This window comes from Berghia stephanieae, chromosome 6, assembly GCF_034508935.2.
Source record: "Berghia stephanieae isolate SIO BIC M18660-M18661 chromosome 6, UCSD_Bste_1.3, whole genome shotgun sequence".
Taxonomy (NCBI): Eukaryota; Metazoa; Mollusca; class Gastropoda; order Nudibranchia; family Aeolidiidae; genus Berghia; species Berghia stephanieae.
The window spans coordinates 26,438,221-26,465,997 of record NC_088365.1 but is presented as its reverse complement, the minus strand read 5'-3'; the positions used below and the strand labels follow the sequence as shown (position 1 = coordinate 26,465,997).

Here is a 27,777-nt window from a genome sequence, read left to right as displayed (position 1 = left end):
CTGGCTGAGAGGGAAACAGTCAATGTAGTTAGAATTTTGGGAGATGATATTTTTATCATTGTAAATCATCTATTATGCACTGTATCATTTTTGTTTATAATAATAATAATAATAATAATAATAATAATAATACTTTATTGCATCCCAAAAAGGAAATTTTTGTACAGACGTGTTATAATTTACACATAAGATAAAAATACAATGGAAATAGGATGTATATATATAAAAAAAGGAGCAGCTCTATAACCAGAGCTGCGCTTTATAATATGAATAATTTCAACACTGTAAAATAGTTAAAACTGTCACTATAAATTGAAAATTGAAAAGATTGCAAAACAAATAAATTAATAAATTAATATTTATATTTTAAAAAGTAAAAATGAGAAATAATTATATAAAATGATTATTGCTTGTTGTTATAAAGCCTAATACTGGACGGCAGAAAAGATTTTCGGTGTCTCTCTGTTTTCGTTGAAATAGAGAAAGGGCGACCACTTCTTTCTGACATAATAATTGATGGTCTTAGTGGATGATACTGGTCATTTAATATTTTAGTTATTTTATTTATACAAAATTTCTCGTATAAAAGATCTACATCGTCAACATGATTTATATAGCGTTTAATGGATTTTTAATATTTGAATTTATTTTGTTCCTTTCCACTGCTAAGCAATTGCCTCCCCAAGCTGTTATACAAAATGACAAAACACTTTCGATTACTGTTCTATAAAATAATGTGCAGAGGGTTTTATCTATTCTAAACTGAGAGAGTTTCGATAAAAAATATGTACGTCTGCACATCTTATGCCTAATTATTTTCAAGTGTTCATCCCACTTGAGCCTGTCATCAATCGTTACACCAAGGTATTTGTAGTGAGGAACTCGCTGGACGAATTGGTCCTTTAATTTTAACGGTTCTATCGGTTCCTTCACTCTCTTAAAGTCAATCACTAGCTCCTTTGTCTTGCTTATGTTAAGCTCTAGGTGGTGGGCATCACACCAAGACACAAATCTATCAATTTCTTGCCTATAAGCCACTTCGTTGCCATTTGTTATGAGGCCTTGAAGAGCGGTGTCATCTGCAAACTTTATTAAAGGTACACTCAGGTTTTGACTTCTACAGTCATTCGTGTATATTGTGAATAATACAGGGGACAATACACAACCTTGAGGAGCGCCAGTATTTGTAGTTATACAGGAAGATTTGTTTTGCCCTAATTGAACATATTGTGCTCTCTCCGTAAGAAATTCGAGCACCCAAGCAATTATATACTTGTTTAAATTCAGACTAGTCAATTTTTGAACAACCAACTGAGGTTGCATTGTATTGAACGCTGAAGAAAAATCTGCAAAAAGCAATCTGCAATAGCTCCTAGCGTGATCTAGATGCCTGTAGATGTTGTTTGTAAACAGCAAAATGGCATCCTCTACGCCACGTCCTGGTTTGTAAGCAAATTGATGACTATCACTCAATGGCATAAACTGATTCCTAATTTTAACAAGAACAAGTTTTTCTAAAGATTTCATGACTATTGAAGTCAGTGCAACAGGTCTGAGATCGTTCATAGTTTCAAGTTTTTCTTTTTTTGGAACAGGAATAATTTTCGAAGTTTTCCAAATTTCAGGGATTGAAACGCATTGGAGGGACCAGTTAAAAATATGTGTATAAATGGGGGAAAGCTGGTGGGCACATTCTTTTAATAGTTTTCCTTTCAATCCATCCGGCCCAGCAGCCTTCCTCTCGTTTAGTTTCGAAAATACGAATCTCGTTTCCTCTTCACTGACCTCAACAGCCATTTCATCTTCCAAAGCCCTGTCTAATTTATGTTTTTCATTTTCAATATCAAATTTGTTTGCTGTGTCGAAACGTGAATAAAATTTATTTAAAGTTAAAGTTTCAATTTCGATATCTTCTGATATAATCGTGGGCTTTGGATTATAGTTCACAGCAGTTTTAAGCCCCCGCCACGTGTCCCGTATATCCCCAGAAGAAAAGCATTTTTCAATTTTATTTTTGTACTTGTCTCTACAACTAGATATTACCCTCTTTATCTCTTTTTGTTTTGTTTTCAGATCTTTTTTGTTTCCACTAGTATAGAGAGTTTTCTTTTGGTTCAATAAAAGTTTTAGATCTTTTGTTATCCAAGGCTTGTTGTTAGGATAATATTTTATTTCTTTTTTACAAGACACTAGCTGTTCACAGAATTTTAAATACTCACTCACACAGTCATTCAGCTCATTTACACTATCACATGATTCGATAAAAACATTCCAGTCAGTGCATTCAAAACAACCGCGCAAATCTTCACACACACTTCCGTTCCAGATCTGTACACTTTTCTTTACTGGTTTTACACGTTTAAAAACGGCGGTAGGTGGGGAGTAGCAAGAGCATGCAGTGGTCAGATAAACCTAATGGGGCACGGGGTAAACATTTATAACTATTTTTAATATTACACAGGAATAAATCTAATGTTTTTTTGTCCCTTGTCTCGCAGTCCACGTATTGATGAAGTCCCGGGAGAGTAAAATCGTTACATTGGTTAAAATCGCCAGTGACCATCAATACGGCATCGGGTGACTTAATTTGAATGTCCTGTATTTCTTTCCTCAAAATATTTTTCGCTGTGGTGTTGTCTGATGATGGTGGAATGTAGACGTTGATGATGATGACAGGAGTATATTCCCGGGGTAGGTAATATGGTCGTGACGAAACAGTAATAAATTCAATATAATCGTCACAATACATTTTCTTTATCTGACAGTTATTGGGGTGGCACCATTTGTTGTTAATATATGTGCACACCCCACCCCAGTTCGTTTATTTACATTAGTCCGATCTCCTCGAAATAGTGAATATTGTTCAATATTAAAACATGATGGTATGTGAGGAGATAGCCAAGTCTCTGTTAACGCTATTATGGAGGCTTGACGATGGTCACTATTAAAACGACACAGTGAAAACAGTTCATCAATTTTATTTTTCAGTGATCTTACATTACCTGTCACTACACAGGGTAAAAATGGACGAAAAGGCCGTCTGTTAAATTTTGTTTTTATTCCTCCCTTTCTCCCCCTCTTTCTTACTTTAATAAACGATGTGTCAATAGTGGGTGGTGGGGGTGACACGGGTTGGAGGGATCGGAGAGTCTCTGGAGTATAAGTTATCGATAGGCTTATTTTGGCAGTAAAATCACAGGCTAAAACACCATTTATGCTTATAAATATACTAATAAATATAAAAATCAGGAATAATATATACTTCACATCCATTTTGAATAAAAATTAGGCTTAAATTCCGACGATTGAATGATAAATGAATAAAAATATGTGTAGAAAATAGGTAAATATTCACAACACATATACATGTTATATATATGATTTGTAATCATTTGAGTGTATTCCTCTTAGTGGGGACCTGTGCTCGTGTCTGGATGAGACTTTTAGGTGATCTCAAACTAAGTATACCTACTTTGGTAGTGTGCTGTTGGAATCTGCATGTTCCCTGTTTGAACCAATTCCCCTTTGTCTTCCCTTTTTTTGAGTGCTTTAATTGTCATTCTAGAAGGGCAGGGCAGGGAGGCACTTACTGTGTCTTCTATCCCCTTATATCTGTCTTCCAACTCACTCTCTGTCTTTGTCTTGGAATGAGATTACTTGGTTTTGTTCTGGCCGTGGCCAGAGTCCTGGCAGGGAGGGAAACAGTCAAATGTATAGTTAGTTTTGGGAGATGATAATTTTTTCCTTGTAAATCATCTCTCTGTTATGTACTGTATTGTGTTTCTTGTATTATATGTGATTTGTAAAACATTTGAGTGTATTCCTCTTAGTGGGGACCTGTGCTTGTGTCTGGATGAGACTTTTAGGTGATTTCAAACGAAGTACACTGATGGTGTGCTCTTGGAATCTACATGTTTCCTATTTGAACCATTCCCCTTCGTCTTACCTTTTGTGTGCTTTAATTGTAATTCTAGAACTTTTTACTATCCCATTTTCTTCCTTTTTACTGGCGCTGATATGACCTAAATGTGTTGCAAGCGCTGTAAAACCCTTAAAAACAAACAAAAACTATAGAACTTTTTACTATCCCATTTTCTAGCCTTTTTACTGGTGCTGATATGACCTTAATGTGTTGCAAGCGCTGTAAAACCCTTAAAAACAAACAATTTCCTCCTTTTAAAAGAATGACATTTCTTCCTATCAAATCTACCAGTACCAGCAGTGAAAGACTTGATGTGTGGTGAAACAAATAGGCGCAGTTTCCCACTTTCCAGATGTTAGCTAGAGTATCAATGATAATTTGGAGGTTAATGCGGTATCAATGAGGCTTAACATCTTTAAATGATCGTTATTCAAAGTTTTCCACCCTTTTCACTTTTTGTCACCATCAGCATTGAGGACAAGGGAATATTCGTCTCTGAACTTGTGGGTCTAACATCAGTTGTGCTATCTTCTCTATTCACCCTTTATTACCTCCCATAATGGGCAGAGAGGTACTTTTACTGATACTGTGTCTTCGGGGTTCCTGACCTCCCATAGTGGGCAGGAAGGCACCTATTGTGTCTTTGGCTGTAACTTGAGTACATTCATTTTCCTTCAGGTCCGTTTTGCTCTCAGTTTGACCTTTCCTCTCAATCGGTCTCTTGTGTTTATCATAGATAAGAAAAGTGAATGACCCCTTTCGTTTTCAGTTCCCAAACCAAACACAAACTGAACATTTTATTTCATAATTAAAATTTCTTCCAGTTTTCTACCAGCAAAGTAAAACAAAAAACGTGATTTCTTTGTTATTGTTTTTAAATCACCTCTTGTATGATTAGTTCTCATTAAATAAATTTATGAAAAATAAAATAAACGTTTTAGGTTATGCGTAGTTCAGTGCTGGGATGTTTCATGTTTCTTGTGAGGATATTACATAAATGTATAAAGTTGACACAATGAACTGAAAGCGAACAGAAACGAAAATGAATGCACTCAGTTTACAGCCTCCTATTCCCTTCTATCTGTTTTACAACTTGTTTTCTATCTTGGAATGGGATTACTTAAGTTTTGGAGGGTAAACAGTCTAATGGGATCCAGTCAATGACCAATGTGGTGAGCTCCATCTTGCTGAAAGTTCATGGGTGGGGTTCCCCGACCTGTTCTCCACAGTGGGCAGGGAGGTACTTACTATGTCTTCTTCTATCCCCTTAACTTGTTTTCCAATTTGTCATCTGTGTTTGTCTTGGTATGAGATTACTTGGTTTTGTCCTGGCCCTGGCTGAAGACCTTGGCTGGGAGGGAAACAGTCAAATACATAGTTATTGTTTTCCTTGTAAATCATCTCTCTGTTATGTATTATTAAATTTGTTATTTTGAATGTATAATGTAAGCATTTGAGTGTATTCCTCTTTGTTGGATCTTATGCTTGTGTCCCGATGAGACTTATATGTGATCTCAGACTATGCTCTTGGAATCTACATCTGATCCCTATTTGTTCCCAGTTCCCCTTTGTCTTACTGTGTCTTGGGTGCTATAATTGTAATTTGACATCCTATTTTCTTCCTTTTTACTGGCGTTAATACAAACCTAAATGTGTTGCAAGCCCCGTAAAACCCTTTGAAACAAGCAAAACAAAGTTAAGTTCGTAGAATTGTTATTGAGACATTAAGCCACTGGCACTCTATAAGTGAATGGGTCCCGACAGCTCGGTAGAGAACTCGCTTCACAAGCAAAGGAACCGCGACTGATCCCAGATGAAGTCAAAAAGTTTTTCGGAGCCCCCTGTCCACCCAACAGTGATTGGGTCACTGTGCTAATGTTAGATTTGGTGGTATTACTTTGCAATAGACTAGTGTCCTATCCAAAGGGTAGCAAGCAATTGCCATTGTCCGTTTCACGCTATAGATACTGGGATAAACTCTGCTCTGAAGGACTACTTTTTACTCTATATATAAAGTAAAATATGAACATCAAAATATTCAAAAAGAGCGAAATTGATCTTTAATAATTTCTCGCAGATTTTTAATACAAAGGACAGTTTATCTTCATTTTTTTTTTTTTAACTTTTTCTTTTCTTTTTTTTTTTTTGGACAGACAAGACAAGTTGATATTGTATTATTATGGTATATTATATAATAATAATATATATTTATATATATATATATATATATATATATATATATATATATATATATATATATATATATATATATTTCAATAGTAATTATAAATGTATATGTGTATATTGTTCAATTTTAAAGATCAATTTAAAAAAAACATATCAAAGAAAAGTCAGAAACAGAATCTATTGTATGTTAACAAATAATAATAATGGTAACAAAAAAAAAATAAACCCAACAAAACTTCAGGTTAGTGAATGAAGGGAAACAGCGTCGTTGAAAAATGGAGAAAGAGAGAGAAATATATTTTATATAGTGAACATGCAAAGCAATTGAAAAAAAATATGATTGTAGAAGAAAGAAAAGAATGAGAAATATGTGTATTCACAGTACAGAGTACAATTTTATCAATTGTATAAAATCTTTTGGCTTAGTGACAATAAATAAATGTTGCATCTCGGACAAGAATTCAGACTAGGGTGTTAATGTTCTATCAGAGAATCTAACAGTTGACCCTGCTACTCGAATCACTTAATTTGTCATCAGAAACCTCCCCCCCAAAAAAACTTCACTTCACTTAACTTCAGTTCGATATCGACAAATCTGTCAGCGCGCGAGTCATAGCTAACCAATTCGACTGTCAAGAAATGATATGATCTTTTATAAGATATTTTAAAATCCATCGTGATGATATCAATTCACTACGCATAAGACTCAAAAAATGTAATCTCTGTTAATCTCCTTTTAAAATAATGTCTATATAATGTCGTCATGCTCAGAACAAGTCAACAAAATGAAACCGCTATCAGCTGCAAAGTAGTTCAAAAGTTCATCTAACTAAAGGGTTGTAAATCTGTCAAAGTTCTAATTCAACTTCAACTCCACATTACTGGGCTCTAAAGACAATGTTGAATTCCCACTGCACCAACTAGAAACCTGATTAAATTATAGCGACTATAACAGGGGAAGACAATTCTATGGTCCCGAGACAATATCTACACAGAGAGTCGTGCAAATATTGTTGAATAGTTGTATAATCTTGATTTAGCTGCTTGGTTTGACTTGATGAGTTTGACAGTGCTTGTAACAAACACACCACAGACATAGGATGATAATGATGGTGAGATGACAAATGATGACAGATCTCAAGTTTATCTGAGTTTTATAAGTAAAAGCACCCAAGGAAAATAAAAACAAATAAAACGAATCAGAGCTGTTCAACGAGAGAATAGCGGTAGATACAAATCAAAGAGCGATTCTGAATCTGAGCCAAACTTCATTCCAGACACAAATACGTGACTGAAATGAGCTGCAGGGTTGACGTTAATAGATGAAATTCAAGATTAAGGAGACTGCAACAGGCATCTAAGTAAGACGAGAAAGATGGGAAAAAAAACCTGAAAAAGATCGTGCTGTGGAATGGAGTGACAAAGGCCAGTCTAAAGACAACATTTGAACATCTTTCAACGATGTATCTTAACATTGAAATAATCTGTCCGGGGTTCGTTTTCTAAAGCGTGGCGAAGGGTGAAATCTATCAAATAATGTATATTTTTATTTTACCATATTTGTTTAATAACTTTCAATCTGGGGAGTGGGGGCTCGTCTTAGTCCCCCCGAATGGCCTCAGACCCCCATTCCACAGTACTGAAATTGAGCTGGTTACACAGGGATGTCGACAAATTGAAACAAGACAAAACAATGAGATGAAAGGGGATCATAGTTATTCTATTATTTATGATAAATGCTTTATTTCGTACATTCATGCTTTGTTATTGTTATAGATTCGTAGTTTTCTCACAAAAATTCAAAATTTGTTCAAGGATTTATGACTTAAAATATCACTCGGGCTGAGAAAAAATTGTTCAAGGAAGAGGAAAAAGTCATAATCTTTATTTTTTGAATAAAACTTTTTTGTTTGTTTTTGCAATAAAAAAATTTTTATGAGTAAAAAAAACAAAAACAAAATAGACTTTAAAAAGTACATTTATTTCAATTAAACAGTTTGTAAAAAGATAAAACACAGATTTTTTTTAAGTCTTTAATTTTTGTGTGAAAAGAGAATAAACAAAACATAACAGCAAGACACGGAGACAAACATATTACGACCAGGAGTTCAAATAATCAATGCTAAGCTGCTACAAGCTGTGGACTGTAAAAAGTATTCACAAAATTGAAAATAACAGCTTCCAAAGATAACAAAATACTTAACACAGAATGTTTCAGTCCCAAAACCCTTCTTCTGCAAACAACAAAAACAATTTAAAAGCAGTAAAACGGAAAGACTTTCCGCCTTTGTTTATAAAAAAAACAACAAAAAAACTGACATGCAGAGACCTTTTCCCCTGTCTAACTGGAAGTAGTGAAAATTATTTCACATTTTAACTGCTTTCCTTGTTGGCTGAAGAAGGATTTTGAGCCAGAAACATTCTGTGTTTTATATTCAAACATTTCTTTTTTGGTTTTGAAGCTGCAACAATCATTTTTCTTCAATACTTTTTGTGAAATAATGTTTTGTGGGTATGGATAAAAATTTTTTTATAAAAGGGCCATATTCATTTGATAATCTGTACAACAGGAAAACATGTTATCACTGGGCTCTGTACATCATCGAGTATTCCTTCTGAGCACCAAGGACGTTAACTCTTGTCACACGTACACACACATACCACACAAAAGAAAAAAACAACATATAGACAAGGACACACAAATTTTACAAATAATAGCAAGTACAAATCAACGAATCACACTATATTGCCTTGCGGTTTTCTTTGCTTTCAACTTTTACTTTAATATAAATCTAAAATAAAAAACATTTTTTTAAAAAGTACAAAAGCGAATCCTTTACATTTCTAACCAGTCGACTGTCGTACTTCTAAGAGACACGTACTTATAAAATTTGGCCAGAAAACCTGTCCTTCAAATATCAATCGATTTAAACGACCCTCATCTTAGGGCTTAATTTTTGTTATTGTTATGCACCCAGAGCCCTCCAGATGAAGGGATGTTTGGCGCACTATAAATCTATACCATTATTATTATTATTATCTTGGCAAAACCTCTCAAACCTGGGACCTCACAAGGTCTTCCTTAATCTTCATAAGTACGAGTCATTTTGTCAAGATGTCATTTGAATTAATCGATATTTGAATGTCGAGTTTTCTGGCCAAATCTTTTAATATGCATCTTTCCAGAGTATGGCAGTTAAATGGGTCCAATTGAAAATCTAAAAATCTAATTGGTTTTCAGTGATGAATATAAAGTGTTCTGCATGGCCAAAGTAATAATAGATGGATAGCATTGATACGCCGCCATGCGTATTCTCAAGCACTAAGTCATGACAATCAAGTTATGACAATAGTTACATTATTATTATCTCTATACTATTATTTTCTTTTGGTCTTTAATTGGCAGTCAAGGCAGTCTGTAAATTTTAATAGTAAACAATTAAGATAAAAAAGCAAAAGATGACTTTAAATTAAACCTTTGTTTTTATCATAATAACAATTTACGGCAGGACTCCAATGATACAGGATATCAGATAACTAAATTAAAAGATTATAAAATAAAAAAGGGTTCGTTAAAAATTCTTATCAAAGACCAGCAAAATCAAATAAACAAACAAAACAACAAGGTTAAAAACAAAAAAACAAAATACAGCCATATCAGCAACCTTGCATGGAGGGAGTTTGTCGTCCAAAGATCTACTCTCTAAAACAAAGTCAGTCAATTTCTGCATCGGGTCCTGGTTTGTTTTGTTTTTTGGTTTATTTTTACCAAAGGCTTTGTCTCTTGAAAATGAAAGAATAATAAGTAAACCTTTCTATCAAATTATTTAAAAACAGACAGATAAACTTGGAACGAATTCCCATAGCATAAACGAATATTCCATTTACAATGATGAAACAAAGGTAATTGCAAAATGCTTTTAAAAAAAAACAAAAGCATAATCAAGAAAAAGAATAATTTTTACGAGAGTACAGAGTACGAGACACAACGTTGACACATTTTGAACACATACCCAAGATACACGCCCTTATCTTGGTTAGAGTATTTACACACCCACACAAACACACATAATTTCTTTTTTTTAATTCAATACTCATAATCACATTATAAATACAATAATATATCCACAGGTGATAAGCATGTCATTATAAAGGTTTTTATTCCAAAAATCTAATTTTCATATCATGTATGTTATATATATATATATAAAAAAACACTTTTACTTTATATGTTTGATGAAGTATTAACAACATTGAGGTGTCATGGACTTGTACGACAAGACACAGACACTTCATTCTATGTTGAAATATATTCACGTTTTGCACTATAAAAAATAAATCCTTACTTTAAGAAATGGAAACCATTTGAAAAATAATAAAAATATTCCCAAAATCTTAATCTATTCAATTATTTTATTTTCAACAGAAAATTCTTGAAATAGAACCCTTTTCCTGTAGCAAAATGGAGAATTACAAAATGAGGTATCAAAAATTTAAAAAAAAAAGGAAAAATTGATGTGACAACAAAATACAATGTCAAAATGTATTGGCGACTATTCTTTACAAAAATACAGGTACAGAATTTTAAAAATGTCCTATAATTAAAATAATGTTCTTACCTATATCATCATAATAATGCCTACTTCAAATGTAATCTATATAAAAATTCGGACTTTATCATGAAAAAAATATGAGCTTTGTATTTACAAAAGATCTGCACAGTTTTTATCGTAGGGGAAAAAAAGTTTAACTTGATTTCATAAATGTAAAAATTTGAAAAAAAAAAAGAAAAAAAAGTTTCATATAAATGGGACCTAAGATGGATATGTAAGACATACGGGGGGAATAATATAGAAATCATGGTTATATATTACTTTTAAAAAAACAAAACAAAACCCAACAAATAAAAAGATCTAAAAAAAAAAATACCCCTTTAATATGACTTGTTACACAAGATAGATATAGGGAGTTTTAAATGATAAAGGGGGATGGAGGGTGATTTAAAAAATGTTTTAACTTTACAAAATTAAAAATCCTGTTTTGAATAAACAGAATAACGTTGCCATTACATCAGATATTGCAAAGCCCACCAGGTGGCAAATTAGATGTTAAGTTACAAACACTTGACGGTTGAAAGTTTAACTATAAAATGAAAAAAAATAAAAAATATATAAACGAAACAAATTTTCTTACATTCTTGTGATGAAATGAATAATGTATTGAAAATAGAAAATATATTGGGTAAGCGATAAACGGTTTTCTCCCTTCATCGCGATGAAACAAATTCATTGTTAAATGCAAGATATAATGAGGTTCCCATCTCCTGGGAAATGCATTCAATACCAGCCCCTTTCTTACAGTCTCGTGCTAATAAAACCATACCAAAAAAAAAAAAATACAAAACAAAACATCATAACTTTCAATCTAATCCTTCTAGTCAATGACTTCCATTTCTATAACAATCGCTGATCATACAGTCAAAACCTTGGACCGTTGACACGATATGAATTTAGGACCAGCGGGTGTTCCCACTGACCCAAACAATATGGAACATCATATATTATTATCATGGTAAACAAATACAAAATTGATATGAAAAAAATGACGACAAAGAAAACATCTCCTCTCTGAATACCCTCGACTCTTTAATTACATATCTATCCCAGAAAAAAAGACTTCACACGGTTTTTAAAAATCTCATGAATTGTAGATGCCCTATAAGTTGTATTGAAAAACTCAACAACAATAGTTCTTCCAAAATATTACTCAACACTGTAAAACCTAGCATCTCACATGCAGTCAATATTTAGACTAGAATCAGAATAAATAGAAAGAGAAAAAAAAAAAAAAAAAAACACAAATAGAAAGAAAAACATTCAACAAACATCCAAGTATAGAAGCAATTTGTTGTACCAAATGTGTGGCTGGCTGAGAAAACCCGGAAAGATGCGCAAATTTCCTAAATTGAGTGAATGTATGCAGTGGTAGAGACCACATCTTTCTAATCATTTACCACTTAAAATTTTTTATCTATATCTATTAGAACCCAAGTTATGAATTTTTTTTCTGAATAAAAGTTGTTGCTATGGGAAACACTTTTATCTTCGATTTTGGCTCATATCTCGAATAGAAGCTTGCCGCATCTTCCCAGGTTTTCTCAGACAGCCTCACAAATGAAGAAAAATTGAACTAGATCCCATTTATATCAACATGACAATGATTGCGTCCAGTCAGCCATCTTCTCGTGTCAATTTTAACCAGTTAACTGCCATACTCTGGAAAATTTGGCCAGAAAACTTGTCCTCCAAACTATCAATCGATTTAAATGACCCTCATCTTGGCAAAAACTTTGAAACCTGGGACTTCATGAAGTCTTCCTTAAGTCCCACGTTTGAGAGTTTTTTTCCAAGATGGGTCATTTAAATCGGTCGATATTTGAAGGACGAGTTTTCTGGCCAAATTTTTAAATACATGTTTTTCCTGAGTACGGCAGTTAACTGGTTAAACACGATTGATGAAGAAAAGACCAACAAGTTTTTGTGGACCTACATAAAATATAGAATAACAAAAATAAAATGGAATGGCAGCTTGAATTTAATAGGTGAAGATAGAAGATTTGGACGTGTGTGATTTCCTCTATGTCAACAAAACATGATGAATGAGACAGGAATGACATATGGAAGATGAGAGGATGACGTAGTTGAGGCAAATCTCCCTTAACAACGCCAACCATAATCTCTCATTCGTATTTAGTGTCTCAATCATTGTTTTGTTAACAAAGGGGTAACCCGAAACATCCACATCGTTTGTCTTCGACAATGAAATTGAAATTCCCACTCCATGTTATTGCTGTTATCTAATTTATTTCTCCAAGTTTCCAGCAGCAACTTCACACTTGTATTATAAAATATAGAAGCAACACTAAATTATCATTATTATCATTACTGACTTTGAGCTTGAATAATTTTCAAGTTTGAAGCAACGAATATATCTTTGGTCCTCAATGATTAACAACTTTCCCATAGTCTGAGGTATGATAATATAAATCAATTGATACAGTAGAGCATGCCTATAGCGGGACTTTTGGTCCCAGCAGAAAAATCCCGCTGTAGCCAAGTTCCCGCTATAGGAAAGCAGGGGAAAATGTCCCAAAAATAACCATGATTACCTCTCTTGAATGTCAATAAAACTAACGTGACCCATGAGCCTTGAAATGGACTATCTTTGGTTCAGTGTTTGTTTTGGTTGTTTTTTTTATTTTTAAATTTTATTTTTTTTTATTTGGGGGGGGGGGGGGGGGGGGGGGTTGTGTGTGGTTTTTTTTTGGGGGTTTTTTTTTTTTGGTTGGGTAGCGGGGGGGGATTTAGGCAGGAAGGACTACGATACGAACGAGTGCGAGTGATGTGTATGCTTGAGCAACAACAATTGCAATGAATGAGGAATGGCATAATAGTAATAGATAGTAATAATAGGGCTGATCTGGATTAAAATGTACACACCACCGCGTACGCACAAGCCTCTTCTCTCTAATTGGCCAAGGGCTTTACACACGGCGTCATCTTGTGCCCCAACTTAATTAATCATCGCAAGACTGACCAATCAACGCATATAAAGAAATAGAGCGAGCGGCAAAAGAAGTGCGGGTAGACACGAGAGGTGTGTGTGAAGACACGAGCGAAATGGCAGACGGAGGCGTGTGTGCTAGTCCTGGGTGGCGGGAGAGAGCCCAGTCTACGTCACTCGCTGAGTCACGGCGGCGCTTACAGCTTGCTCAATTTTTCCCGCTGTAAGCAAGTTCGGGCCTTTCCTTGACCCACTTAACCCAAGCACAGGTTATTGAATTTATATAGTAAAAAAAAGCGGGGTTTGTGTAAGGTCCCGTTGTATCGATGGTCCCGCTGTAGCGGGTGCCGCTATGGTCATGTTCTACTGTAACTAGATGGTCACTTGGTTTTTGGCAATAACTACTCTTCATCCTTATCTATCTTTAAAAAAAACACAATTCACTCTTCACATACCTAGATAACTCATTAGATATTCAAAACGCACGCATGCCACGCAAATACACGCTCACACCCACGAACAGTCACAACAACAAAAACAAACACACAAGCAAAAGAGTAAAGATATAATTTTTTTTAATTTAAAAAAAATGAAAAGAAAAGAAAAAAAACGACTGACAAAATAGAAAACATGACCAATTCTCATTCTATTTCAGATAAAACTCTTTGTAAACATGAACCAGTTCAACACTAAGTAGCTTATTATAAACAATCAAGTCAAAGTTCAGCCTGCATCATTCTCACAGATGCCACCAACAATTTGCATTCAGATTCCACGTCTTATCTACAACATTTGCATCGAAAAATTATCAAAAACAAAAAACAAAAAAAAACACACACACACACACACAAAACCCCCACAAAATGTTAAATCTATTAAATAACAATTTCAAAAAAGCTAAACAAAAAAATGTAAACAAACATCCATTCTCACTTCAATCTCAGCTAACCTTAACAGAGTTGTGACAATCCAAACAAAACTTGTAAAATTGTAATTGATAAAAAAACACAAAAACATTCTTAACATCAATTCATTTAACATTCCTAACCTTCCCTCCCACTCCCAACAAGTCCAAAACATATATGTATCGCATCGTTCCCATACGTCTCCATCAGCACGTCTCATACTCCTTGGCTCGTTTGCGGATTTCTTTGAGATACTCATCCATCAATTTATTCAGACGACTGATCTCGTCGTCCAATTTTTCCAGTTTTTCCTCATTGCCTTCCAGCTTACTCTTGATATCTGAAATTACATTTGAACAGGAAGAATGAATAAATAAATTATTTCTTTTTTAAAATAAAAATAAAATATCATCTCCAAAAACTCTAACTATACATCCGACTGTTTCCCTCCCAGCCAGGGCCAGGACAAAACGAAGTAATTTCATTCCAAGTTGGAAAACAGAAACAGGGGGATAGAAGACGCATTAAGTGCCTCCCTGCCCACTACATATGGACAAAAGACCCCTCCCAAAACCAACAGAGGTCCTGGGTTCGAGCCTCACTCAGTACATAGTTGAGTCCTTGGAAAATGTTCTTTTCTCACATTCTCTCACTGTACTCATTTGTAGAATGAGTACCAGGCATTTAACAACGGTGTCTCTGTTGGAAATTAAAAAAAAATTATCCCCTAACAGGCTCTTTCTACATGTCACGAGTTGCTGATGGTCAGGGACACTTTGTAAAGCACTCTGAGCAAGTGTAGTGGATGTTGCGCTATATAAGAGCTCCAGTTTTTTTGTTTTTTTTTTGAGTCATGCTCATCACCCGTCCAATAGTAAACAGCTCAACTCACCTTTCAGCTGGCTCAACTTGGTCTCAGTAAATTTGTAAATCTTGTCGGCTCGTTCTTTCAATTTTTCCGCTAGTTTTTTGGCCTCCTCTGTCTCTTCATGTTTGTCGTTCAACTTGTTTTCTGTCTTGGCGTAATTCGACTCCAACTCTTTGGCTTTCTAGATGCGACAATAGAAAATTATACAGTTTTGAACTAAATTTACAGATTGAGATTGTTTCTGATGAATTAAAACACAAATTTGATATAAGACTAAGTGCTGAAATGACCTTTAAGTTTTGCAAGTAAAAACTATTTCTCTACCATTGATCTGATTTTTAAGTAATGTATTTATGTCTTCATTGTTTTTAGTTTTTAGCTGAAGAAGGGTTTTGAGTCTGAAACATTTTGTGTTTGGTATTTTGTTCTATTTTTAAAGCTGTTATTGTTATATTCATTTTTGTTTATTTAATCTTAAATGTATTATGTTTATTACAAAATCATTGACAATAGAATGCACCCAATCACCTTTAAAGCATCTTCTACCAGTTTGTTGGCCTTATCGGCCGCTTTCTCGGCCTTATCCAGCGTGTCCACCTTGATGCCGGTGTAGCGACGGGTCAGATCGTCCAGCCTGTCTCTCAATTTTTCTAGAACAGCCAGCGATGCCTTGGAGAGGGCATCCACTTCTCCAGTCGCTGAGCCAATCTAGGAAAAGGAAGAAAATATCAAATTCATTCAAAGAGAGCAAAAATAATCAATTAATTCAAAATCTTAATTGAGTGTTAGCATTCGGCCTGCTTTTCTGTTAGGATGGACTTTCTTAGCCTTTAGTCATCCAAGTCTTGCCCACAACGCATTGGTTGTTTTATTTCAGGGTTTCCTTCTCCTGGACAGGTTGCCACCCAAGGCCTGTCCATCCGGGATTTTTGAAACATTCGATTCATGCTACACTTTGTAGTCGAAATTTCCCATCTCTGTTATACACAGGATTTTTGAAACATTCGATTCATGCTACACTTTGTCGTCGAAATTTCCCATCTCTGTAATACACAGGATTTTTGAAACATTCGATTCATGCTACACTTTGTAGTCGAAATTTCCCATCTCTGTTATACACAGGATTTTTGAAACATTCGATTCATGCTACACTTTGTCGTCGAAATTTCCCATCTCTGTAATACACAGGATTTTTGAAACATTCGATTCATGCTACACTTTGTAGTCGAAATTTCCCATTTCTGTAATACACAGGATTTTTGAAACATTCGATTCATGCTACACTTTGTAGTCGAAATTTCCCATCTCTGTACTACACAGGATTTTTGAAACATTCGATTCATGCTACACTTTGTCGTCGAAATTTCCCATCTCTGTAATACACAGGATTTTTGAAACATTCGATTCAAGCTACACTTTGTAGTCGAAATTTCCCATCTCTGTAATACACAGGATTTTTGAAACATTCGATTCATGCTACACTTTGTAGTCGAAATTTCCCATCTCTGTACTACACAGGATTTTTGAAACATTCGATTCATGCTACACTTTGTAGTCGAAATTTCCAATCTGTGTAATACACAGGATTTTTGAAACATTCGATTCATGCAACAATTATTTTTTTTTAAATCTTACTACATTGAAAACAGTCATGTAGTCGAAATTTCCCATCTATGTAATACACCCCCACCCCCTTAAAAAAAAAAACGATTTCTTTCTTCTGCTTATGATAGGAGAAAAAAAGAGAAAAGATGTAAAAAACTCACAGCGTTGATGTTGTCTTCTGCCTCCTGGATGTCTTTCTTGGCCTGCTCTATTGCCTTTTCTGCCTTCTCCTGCTTCATCTTGGCTTCATCAAGGGCATCCCGTACATCTTGGGCAGTGTTTCGAATAGCCTGGGCATCATTGCTGGTAGAGAGGGAGAAAGAGAGAGAGAGATAGAGGGTTCAAAGCCTCAATAATTCATTCAATGAAATCACATTCAAGAAAAATGAGATTACTGTCAAAAATAAAAAAATAAATGTAGTCCTTCAGAGCCAATGGAGCTTCAAATGAAAACAAAATGCTAGCTATCCATTTGATAGGACGCTAATACATCACAAAGTACTTGCTGACAGATTTAAAAGACCCAGTTTTCAATCACTGCTGAGAATACAGAGAGCCAGTCATGTTTCTCTGCCATCGATTTGGTTTTTAAGTAATGTATTTTTGTTTTTATTTGTTTTTGTTGTTGGCTGAAGAAGGGTTTTGAGCCTGAGAAGTTCTGTGTTTGGTTTAGTATTTTGTTCCCTTTCGAAACTGTTATTTTTGCTTATTAGCCTAAAAGGGTTAGTGGTTGGGTCTTCGCTCCATACCCAGAAGCTGATGCCTGGGTTATCCCAGCATTCCCTTGGAATAGACCCTGAACACAAATTACCCCTTCGAAATACTTGAGCATTTATACGGCGCGCTATCCACTAAACATGCTCAAAACGCTTTACAAGGGATTCCTAGCCAACAGCAACACTTAACATGTTGGACGAGACATGATGCCAATTAGAGGATATTACAATAATTTCAAGACAGAGGCAACGCTCTTCAAGGCCAGACAGAGAATGTGAGTAAAGAGCCTTTTCCAAGGACTCAACTATGAGCCGCTCAGAGCAGGACTCAAACCCTGGACCTTCCGATCAGAAGGCGAGTATCATACCACTAGACCACATAGCCGCACATAAATGACCTAAAATAAATAAACAAATAAATAAATACATAAACCAAGAGCCACAAAGAATAAATAGAGCAGATCAGTTGACATGAATATTTTAAAAATTCGTTTTTAGGAGGTAAAAGTAGTTGTTGCTATGGATAACTTTAAAAATCAACAATTTACCCTCAAAAGGATTAAATAAATAACATTTCAAAATCCTTAAAATTATGTAATCTGACATCAACTTTCATTTTTAATCAATTTTAATGACTCAAAGATACTCATGAAGTTCTGAAATTGTGAGGCAAAATTTCGTATTTCTACAAACTTTATACAAAAAAAATAAATAAAATAAATAAAAATAAAATAACTCCCTCTATTCATCCCATAGGGGGAATTTGTCTCAAGAGTCTATTCCAAGGGAAGACTGGAACAACCCAGGCATCAGATGCAGTGCAGCGAGGGCAAGGTGACATGCTCAAGGCCACGCAACACAGCGGGTATTTGAACTCGGTACCTTTTGGGTACGAAGCAAAAGCCGTACCGCTGATCCATGCTGCCCCCGTAGTAGTAGAAGTAGTAGTCAGGCCTGATAGAGGGAATTTTATTGATGTCACCGGTACTTACGAAGCATCTTCCGCTTGCTTCTTGAGATCTTCGGCCTTGGCACGGTTATCAGACGTCTCATTCAAGATGCGGTCAATGTCGGTGAGAGACGACACGGCCTTGTTGATCTTGTCGGCCATTTCCTTGATCTGCTCGGGCTTCAGGGGAATCTCAATGTCCAACACACCTTGAATCACCTGATAACACACAGACACAAAAACAGATTGTCTCATCATTTCAATAGACAGCGAACTAAAACTCATTTACTTCATTTACGGACTGACAACACAATTTCCTCGATGTTCAAAACACCTCGAATCACCAGATTCTCTCATTACTTCAATAGAAGGCTTTAAAAAAAAAAACATTTATTTCAGACTGACAAAAAAATTTGCTCTGGCTTTAATTAATTTAAATTGAGCTTTTGTAAAGCACAATATCCACTAAACTTGCTCAAAGCGCTTTACAAGGGGTCCCTGACCAACAGCAACACGTAGCATGTAGAACGAGACATGACACCTGTTAGGCAACATTACAATTTTTTCAGACATAAACAATGCTGTTTACGGCCAGGTACTCATTTTACACCTGAGTACAGTGAGAGAATGTGAGTAAAGAGCCTTTTCCAACGAGGCTCGAACCCACCAGGGCTTTCCAATCCGAAAGCGAGTGTCATACCACAAGACCACATAGCCGCACTGATGACAACAAAAACAATTGATATCAAAGACAAAGACAAAGACAAAGACTAACCTTCAGCACATCTTCGGGTTTCGGCATGTTCGTCCCAATCAGGAAGTTTCTGATCCTCTCCAAGAGTTCCTCCAGCTCTTTCCGCGTGACCTCGGTGACGTTTCTGGCTTTGGCTGCCTCGTCGTAGGCATCTTGGGCGTCCATCTTGGCGCTCATGGCATCTCGTCGGGCCTCCTGGATCTGTCAATAGAAATCGTTCAATGGGTTATTTTCTAAGACTTACTTATCCCAAAACTCTCCCATCCCCAAACCATTCCTGGATCTGTCATTAGGAAATCATTCTATGGGTTATTTTCAAAAACATACGTATCCACAACTCTCCCATCCCCAAACCATTCCTGGATCTGTCAATAGAAATCATTCAACGGGTTATTTTTAAAAACTTACTTATCCACAACTCTCCCATCCCCAAACCATTCCTGGATCTGTCATTAGGAAATCATTCTATGGGTTATTTTCAAAAACATACTTATCCACAACTCTCCCATCCCCAAACCATTCCTGGATCTGTCATTAGGAAATCATTCTATGGTTATTTTCAAAAACTTACTTATCCACAACTTTCCCATCCCCAAACCAACGTTTTTTGAGTTTCATTTTAGCTGCTAGAAGCCGTGGACTGTAAAAAGTACTAGCCAAAGATGAATATAACAGGTTTTAAAAAAGAAAGAACAAAATACCAAACATGGAATGCTTCAGGATCAACTTGGCTGAAGAATGGTTTTGAGCCTGAAATGTTCTGTTTTTGGAATTTTGTTCTTCTTTTTTTTTTAAAAAATTATATTTATGTCTGTATATTACATTTCACAGTCCAGATTAAAGCAAGATGGCTGAAGAAGGGTATTGAGCCCGAAACATTCCGTGTTCAGTATTTTGTTCTATTTTCAAGGTGTTATATTCATTTTTATTAGATTTTACAGTAAATATCTTGTAGTTAGTAGACAAGAAGGCCAAATGGACAAAGCCCCAAATGGACAAAGCCCTGCATTAACACCCAGAGGGCCTGGATGAGGGCACCTTGTGTTTTTTCATAAGAGAGAATTAGAAAAAAAAAAAATATGCCCTAGGCATTCCATAATAGGGAACAAAAGCGTGCTGTGCTGTAAGAAAACGGGTTCCAACCTCATTGGAAGTGTGAAGCCACTCTTCGGGAGGACGAGATACATGCCTCATGTAATTGATATTCTGGTTTCAGAGTGATGGCATCTTATTTTCTAGTCTAATTTATAAGATATGCTTGTCGTCAATAAAGATCAACAATCCTTGCTTTTTTTAATCTCCCTTAATCTTAAGAATCTACACATACATCCTGCTACTAAAATTGTTTTATGCAACCTTATGATTCAATATGTCATCTAATCATTATTAGTCCTCCAAAGGACTGGTTAAATACACACTTCCAAGGAGTTTAGAACCTGAAGATTATAAGGTGTGACGTCACAACCTTTCTTACCTATTGGAATGGTTTTACGGCGCTTGCAAAACAAAAAAAGTCATATCAGCACCAGTAAAAAGGAAGAAAATGGGATAGTAAAAAGTTCTAGAATTACAATTAAAGCACCCAAAAACAGGTAAGACAAAGGGGAATTGGTTCAAATAGGATACAGATGTAGATTCCAAGAGCACACTATCAAAGTACTCAGTTTGAGATCACCTAAAAGTCTCATCCAGCCACAAGCACAGATCCCTACTAAGAGGAATACAATAATACAGTACATAACAGAGAGATGATTTACCAGGAAAAAAATAACATCTCCCAAAATTATCAATACATTTGACTTTTTCCCTTTCAGCAATGGCCTCCAGCCAGGGCCAGGACAAAATCAAGTCTCATTCTAAGACAGACAGAAAGCAAGTTGGAAAACAGATAATATAGGGGGAACGAAGGCATCGTAAGCGGCTCCATCCCTGCCCACTTTGGGAGGTCGGGAACCCTACCCAGCTATTGGAATTGATTGACAAAGTTGTTACCTGAGGGAGCAAAGACTGGGAGGCGTTGGTAGTCTTAGCATTGAGGAGATCCTCTGCCTGGTGGACCAGATTGAGTGCCGTCTGGGCCATGGTGACAGCTCCGTTACATCCCACACCCCCACACTTACCACACCCACCACCCCCGCACAAACTGGAACAAGGGGCACCTGGCTCTCCACAAACCTGAAAATGAGAAGAAAAAAAACCAACTTAGAAATCAAATCAGGACCATTGGTTTATTTTTTAATGTGATTTGCATTTCAAAGCACCGAAAACCTAAATATAGTTGTAGGGTTTCTGCATTTTTATTATCATCATCATATGAAACTAGCCCGTAAAAATGTTGATGCCCAGAGCAGACGATGGAGCACATCCTTAGAGAATGCCAGAACGGGCCCAGCTGCACTGACCATGACCTAAGAGTCTGCTCCCCATATGCTGTGGAGTGGGTTCGGTGTTGGAGCGACAAGCTATGATGATGAGGATCATATGAAACAAAATAAAATAATTAATCATTTCCCTGCATTAACCATGCTCAATGCACTTAACAATGTATCATTTATTCCCACAGCAGGCCATATGGAAACATGTTTCCATTTCGTACAGCACCAGTCATCTGTAAGGCGTCCTTGTTGCACTCTTACAAACTCCATCACTAGCTGTAGTCATTCACATCGAGTCGAGTGGGGTAATGTGTGTTAAGTGCTTTACCCAAAAATTCAACTTCGGGATTAAAATTGTCCACAATCACTTGTCATCTATCCAGGCAATGATTATGCATAACATTGCTTGACTTTTATGACAAGACGAGACACCGTACCACTGAACCATGAAGCCACATTACCACTATTTAACCAATTAATTGCTGTACTCTGGAAAAACATGTATTTAAAAATTTGGCCACAAAACTTGTCCTTTAAATATCGATCGATTTAAATGACCTTTATTTTGGCAAAAACTCTCCAACCTGGGACTTTTGAAAGACTTTTCAAGGGCCCCAGGTTTGAGAGTTTTTACCAAGATTAGGGTTATTTAAATTCATTGATATTTGAAGGACTAGTTTTCTGACCAAATTTTTAAACATGCGTCTCTCTGGAGTTGGGCAGTTAACTGGTAGACATCAAACCAGGAATAAAAGTTTTATGGGCATTTTCCTACTAAATAATTTCTAAAATGGAAGTATCAGCCAAAGTGCAGTGCTGCAAATTGAGCAAGAGCGAGGTGACTTGCTCAAGGCCACACAGTGCAGCGCGGGTGAGATGAACTTGGTACCTTTCGAATACTGTAAATAATGTACCGCTGAGCCATGCTGCCCCTTTTAAAAGTAAGAAGGGGAGGAGGATGTAAAGAGAGAACAGATCATCACGTTGATATCAAAGAGTTTGCCTCCCAGGTGAAGGAGGAGGAGAAGAATGAGGAGGAGGATGTAAAGGGATAACAGACCATAGCGTTGATATCAGAGATTTTGCCTCCCTGCCCACTATGGGAGTCAAAAGACCCCCACCCAGAAGGAGGAGGATGTAAAGAGAGAACAAATCATAGCTTTGATATCAGAGATGTTGCCTCACAGGTGGAGGAGGAGGAGGATGTAAAGAGAGAACAGACCATAGCTTTAATATCAGAGATGTTGCCTCCGTGCCCATTATGGGAGACAAAAGACCCCAAACAGGAGGAGGAGGCAATGTAAAGAGAGAACAGACCATAGCGTTGATATCCGACAAGTTTCCTCCCAGCCTGTTGATGTCGTCCTCCAGCATGTCCAAAGCCTTAGAATTGGCGTTCATCTGATTTTGGAAATCCTGATTCCTGTGAAGCAAAAAACATTTTTAAAACTCAGAGAATTAATTGATAAACACGGGGTCTGAAAAAGGTGCCGATGATAACCTGCAAACTTGAAAATTTTAAAAATGTGTAGTTTTTAGAAGATAAGAATTATATTCACTACAGTTAACTTTACAGATCAACAATTTTCCCTCACAATGATAAGAGAACGCCTCACAATCCTTAACTCTCTCTTTACCGATCAATTTTCAGTTTTTTTCCCAAAATGGAAGGCTTACCCAACAGATAAATAGATTTTTAAAACTCAAACAATCTCTCTACAAAACAACTTAATGTTCTTATTAATTAAACAAAGATCATTCTTCAAAGTTTGTGATGTACAAAATAAATCTGAATAAGACAAAATGTATAAATATTGTGTTGTAACAAATGTGACGATTTTGATGCAGGTGGTAAGGAGAGGGTTAAAATGATGCATTTTGGCATCGACTTTCATTTTCAATAAGTTTTAATGACTTAGAGATGCTCATGAACTTCTGAAATTAGAGCCAATCTACGAATTTTTCATAATACTTGGCAGGCCTGTGTATGAAACAGTGGCAGACAAAAACGGTATTATGAAATTATTACCTATGTGGTCTTGTGGTATGACATTCGCTTTTGGTTCAGAAGGTCATGGGTTCGAGCCTCACTTGGCGCATAGTTCAGTCCTTGGAAAAGGCTCTTTATTCAAATTCTCTCACCATACTCAGGTGTAAAATGAGTACCTGGCTGTTAACTGTAATATCGCCTAACAGGTGTCATGTCTCGTTTTACAAGTTATGTGCTGCTGTTGGTTAGGAACCCTTTCTAAAATGCTTTGAGCACGTTTAGTGGATATTGCGCAATATAAAAACTCAATTTTTTCTTTTAAACATTTTTTTTTTAATCCGAGGATCGAAAAGCGGGGAAAATCACAACTCATTCGTGTGTAAATAGCAACTTGGTTTTTACCTGTCTCTGACAAGTTTTTCTGTCTCCTTGCGTATCCTGGCCGACTCGTCCAGCAGCTTGTCCGTTTGGTCCACTTTATCCTGGGCATTCTGGGACTGGCGTTCCGCTTCTTTGATCTTGTCAAAAGCTCCTGCGGTCGAGATTTTAAAATCAAACCAATGAATAACCAAATAAGGTACGGACTCCTTATATCAAATTTTAAAAAACTTATGGAGCAGGCAACGGTGTAAGATAAAGAACTGAATTAGAGTGTATGAAAGGTGCCAGACAAAGCAAGAAGGAAAAATACAAGAAAAAATTAGATTTTTTGGGATGTTTTTCTTTTGTAGTTTTCTTTCTTGCTTTGTCTGGCACCTTTCATACACACTTGTTCAGTTCTTTATAGTCTGTTTAGCTTGTAAACGGTTCTATCTAAGTCAGTTGAGTTGTCAATCAATTAAATCATTAATATCCACATTAAGTTATAAATTATATCATATTCATAATTCACACAACTCACCCTCCAGGAGATAGACTATTGCAACACAAAACACACACACACACACACTCTCTCTCTCTCTCTCTCTCTCTCTCTCTCTCTCTCTCTCTCTCTCTCTCTCTCTCTCTCTCTCTCTCTCTCCCTTAAAACAATAACTAGTTTATAAGAAGTGAAAAGGACCACACCTCTAATTGAATACATGGTCCAAAGTATCAACGTATCAAACAGCAAGCCTTTTTACAACAACCACAGTAAGAAGTCTGGCAAAAGACGGGAGAGACAGGCCCAAAGACACCAGGAGAATATCCATAGATAAAGAACTTATCGATGCTGGCTTAACCCGGAACAACATCGTTGTCCATGCAGTCGACAGACAGAAATGGTAGAATTTAGTAGATGCCTTATGCGTCCCATTTCTGACCCCTCCTGTCCACTCAGCAGTGATGAATAGCTGAGTCTGTTAGATTTGGTGGAAAGTACTTTGCAATAGCCTAGAGTCCTGTCCAAAGGTTAGCAAGCATTTGCTATTGTCCGTTTCACCCAATGGCTTTGAAGGACTAATACTACTACTACCACTATTACTTTATGCTCCCCATAGCTCGATGAGGTTTAAGTAAGTAAGTAAGTAAGTAAGTAAGTAAGTAGTATCTCACCTTTGACCTCTCTGATTTGAATATTGGTGGCATTGTCCTTGAGTTCTTGAGCTTGCTTCTTGAGCTCCTTCACTTTATTCTTCAGGAGTTCCATACGGATCTTCTCCTTCTTGACCCGGCCCGAGGTGGTCCGCAGGTCCTGGTCCACTTGGTTGATGGATTTCGTGTTGGCTGTCAGATTGGCTCTGATGGAAGGAAATAAATATAAATAAATCAATCAATAAATAAATGAATAAATTCCCTGGGAAATTTGTCTTTAGGGTCTATAACAGTTACAGGCGTATTTTGGAGTGTATGTGTTGTTATTTTTGTGTTGGTTTTTTTTCTCACTTAAGGATAAATAAACAAATAAAAATAAAATTTCCTTTATTCTCATCCCCACGGAAAAATTTGTCTCTTGGGCCTATTCCAAGAGAAGACTGAAATAACCCAGGCATCAGCCGCAGTGCAGTGCCGGAAATTGGGCTAGGGTGAGGTGACTTTCTCAAAGCCACACAGCACAGCGGTGGGTGATCGAACTCGGTACCACTGAGCCACGGTGCCCCATTAATAGACCTAACCAGAGCAAAGGTACAATTTTTTCGGACAGAGACAATGCTGTTAACAGCCAGGTACTTACTCATTTTACACCCGAGTCCGGTGAGAGAATGAGAGTAAAGAGCCTTCTCCAAGGACTCGAACCCAGGACCTTATGATTCGAAAGCGAGTGTCATACCACAAGACCACATAGCCTCACAATAATAATAATAATGATGATGATAAAGATGACAATGATAATGATGATTATGATTTGGACAAACCATGTTTAGATATTCCATGATTTGATGATAATTTCAATGTTTTACGATTTATCAACACTAGTATTTTTATCACTATTAACTCACTCAAGGGTGACAGCTGATAGAAAGAAACAAAATAAATTCATTTATTTTTAAAATCTGTAAAATACTATGTACACTCCATCGCCTACAACGGTATGTTTGGTCGGGATGATGCAGATGCTAGCTAAAAATATTTTCGGGCATGGAATTCTTCCATATTCGGATGGTGCTAAGGAAAAACGGGTTGAGATGAGTGAACAATAACTCGTGACTGTGGGACCTGGTATAGTTTTCTTTTCTTTGGGATAAGGCGGTCAGTTGGAATAGCTGTCTTTCCCTGGCAGGACTTAAATGTGGATGCCCAGAGCAGACGATGGAGCACATTGTTAGAGAATGCCAAGATGAGCCCAGCTGCACTGACCATGACCTAAGAGTCTGCTCCACAGCAGATGCTGTGGTTCAGTGTTGGAGCGACAAGCTATGGACTTAGCTAGGACTTAAAGAAGACTTTGGCTTTTTGGATTGTGGTGTCTTTCGTGCAATGGTGACCAGTTTAGGTGTATTGTGCATCTCACTGACGCTTTCAGTCCTACTGTAGTTGTTATAATACATAAACCTAAGTAGTCCTTTAGAGCCATAGGGCCCATGGAGCTGGAGTTTATCCTGGTTTCTGTAGCGTGAAAGGGACAATAGCAATTGCTTGCTAACCTTTGGATAAGACGCTAGTCTAACGCCAATTACTTTCTGCTGAGTTGACAGGGAGAGTCGGAAAAAATCTCGACTCCACCCGGGATCGATCTTGGTCCCATTGCGTGTGAAGCGAGTGCTCTACCAACTGAGCTATCAGGACACACACACACAAACACACAAACCTACATGGTCTGTTTTGAACTTCCTCGAGCTTTGTATGTTATGTTTTCCTTACCTGATGTCATCCAGCATGTCCTGAATGGCCTGGATGTCACCCTGGGTGAAATTGACACTGCCGAGAATCTGCTTGATCTCGTCAATGTTGTCCTGCATCTGTCTGAATTCCTCGTCAAACGCTTTGATGGCGCCGGTCACCGACACGTCGTTGGCCCTTTTCACAATGTCATGGGTTTGCCCTGAAATACATACACACAAAATTTGAAGGAAAATCTAATGGTATTTTAGTATTAACTGTCATGGTGTGTGACAGTTGAAACCCTTGTAGTCTTTTATGACTGCAAAAAAAATCATTTAATTTACTTGTCAATTGGATTCAATAGGCTGATGTCACTTCACCCAGCGACAGCGAGCAGCGTGGTTCTAAACAAAGAAAATTGGTACTTTTTATTCTTCATGCTGGCAAGAACTTTACATATGTCATGTGATCAGAATGTATAAAAGTAAAAACATGATCATATTTATAATATTTTTCTCCTCTGGATACACTTTTATGCTCGTTGGAGAAGTATTTCATAAGGGCATCCGTCATTGTTCTGAGTTTAGAACCAGTTACTAAGTTACAATGCATCATTACGAGGGAAGTGACGTCACAACTGTTGAACCCTATTTCATTCCATCTATACTGACTGTTTGATCCAACGGGTTACCTTTGAGGTCCA

General features: G+C 36.6%; 1 protein-coding gene across 1 annotated transcript in view; it reads right to left on the bottom strand.

The window, feature by feature from the left end:
* Positions 1 to 14,230: 14,230 nt before the first annotated feature.
* Positions 14,231 to 27,777, bottom strand: part of LOC144974757 (laminin subunit beta-1-like) — a 116,169-nt gene continuing 102,622 nt past the window's right edge. Inside the window, exons 22-33 of the mRNA XM_078917986.1 lie at positions 27,766 to 27,777; positions 27,114 to 27,294; positions 25,368 to 25,552; positions 24,237 to 24,366; positions 23,162 to 23,267; positions 21,462 to 21,644; positions 19,491 to 19,670; positions 18,759 to 18,934; positions 17,212 to 17,353; positions 15,974 to 16,153; positions 15,470 to 15,626; positions 14,231 to 14,917 (exon numbers count right to left, since the gene is read on the bottom strand). The exon at positions 27,766 to 27,777 is cut by the window's right edge and continues 180 nt beyond it. Of these exons, the coding sequence (XP_078774112.1) occupies positions 14,784 to 14,917; positions 15,470 to 15,626; positions 15,974 to 16,153; positions 17,212 to 17,353; positions 18,759 to 18,934; positions 19,491 to 19,670; positions 21,462 to 21,644; positions 23,162 to 23,267; positions 24,237 to 24,366; positions 25,368 to 25,552; positions 27,114 to 27,294; positions 27,766 to 27,777 (1,766 nt within the window). The 3' untranslated portion in view covers positions 14,231 to 14,783. The remainder of the gene's footprint in view (positions 14,918 to 15,469; positions 15,627 to 15,973; positions 16,154 to 17,211; positions 17,354 to 18,758; positions 18,935 to 19,490; positions 19,671 to 21,461; positions 21,645 to 23,161; positions 23,268 to 24,236; positions 24,367 to 25,367; positions 25,553 to 27,113; positions 27,295 to 27,765) is intronic.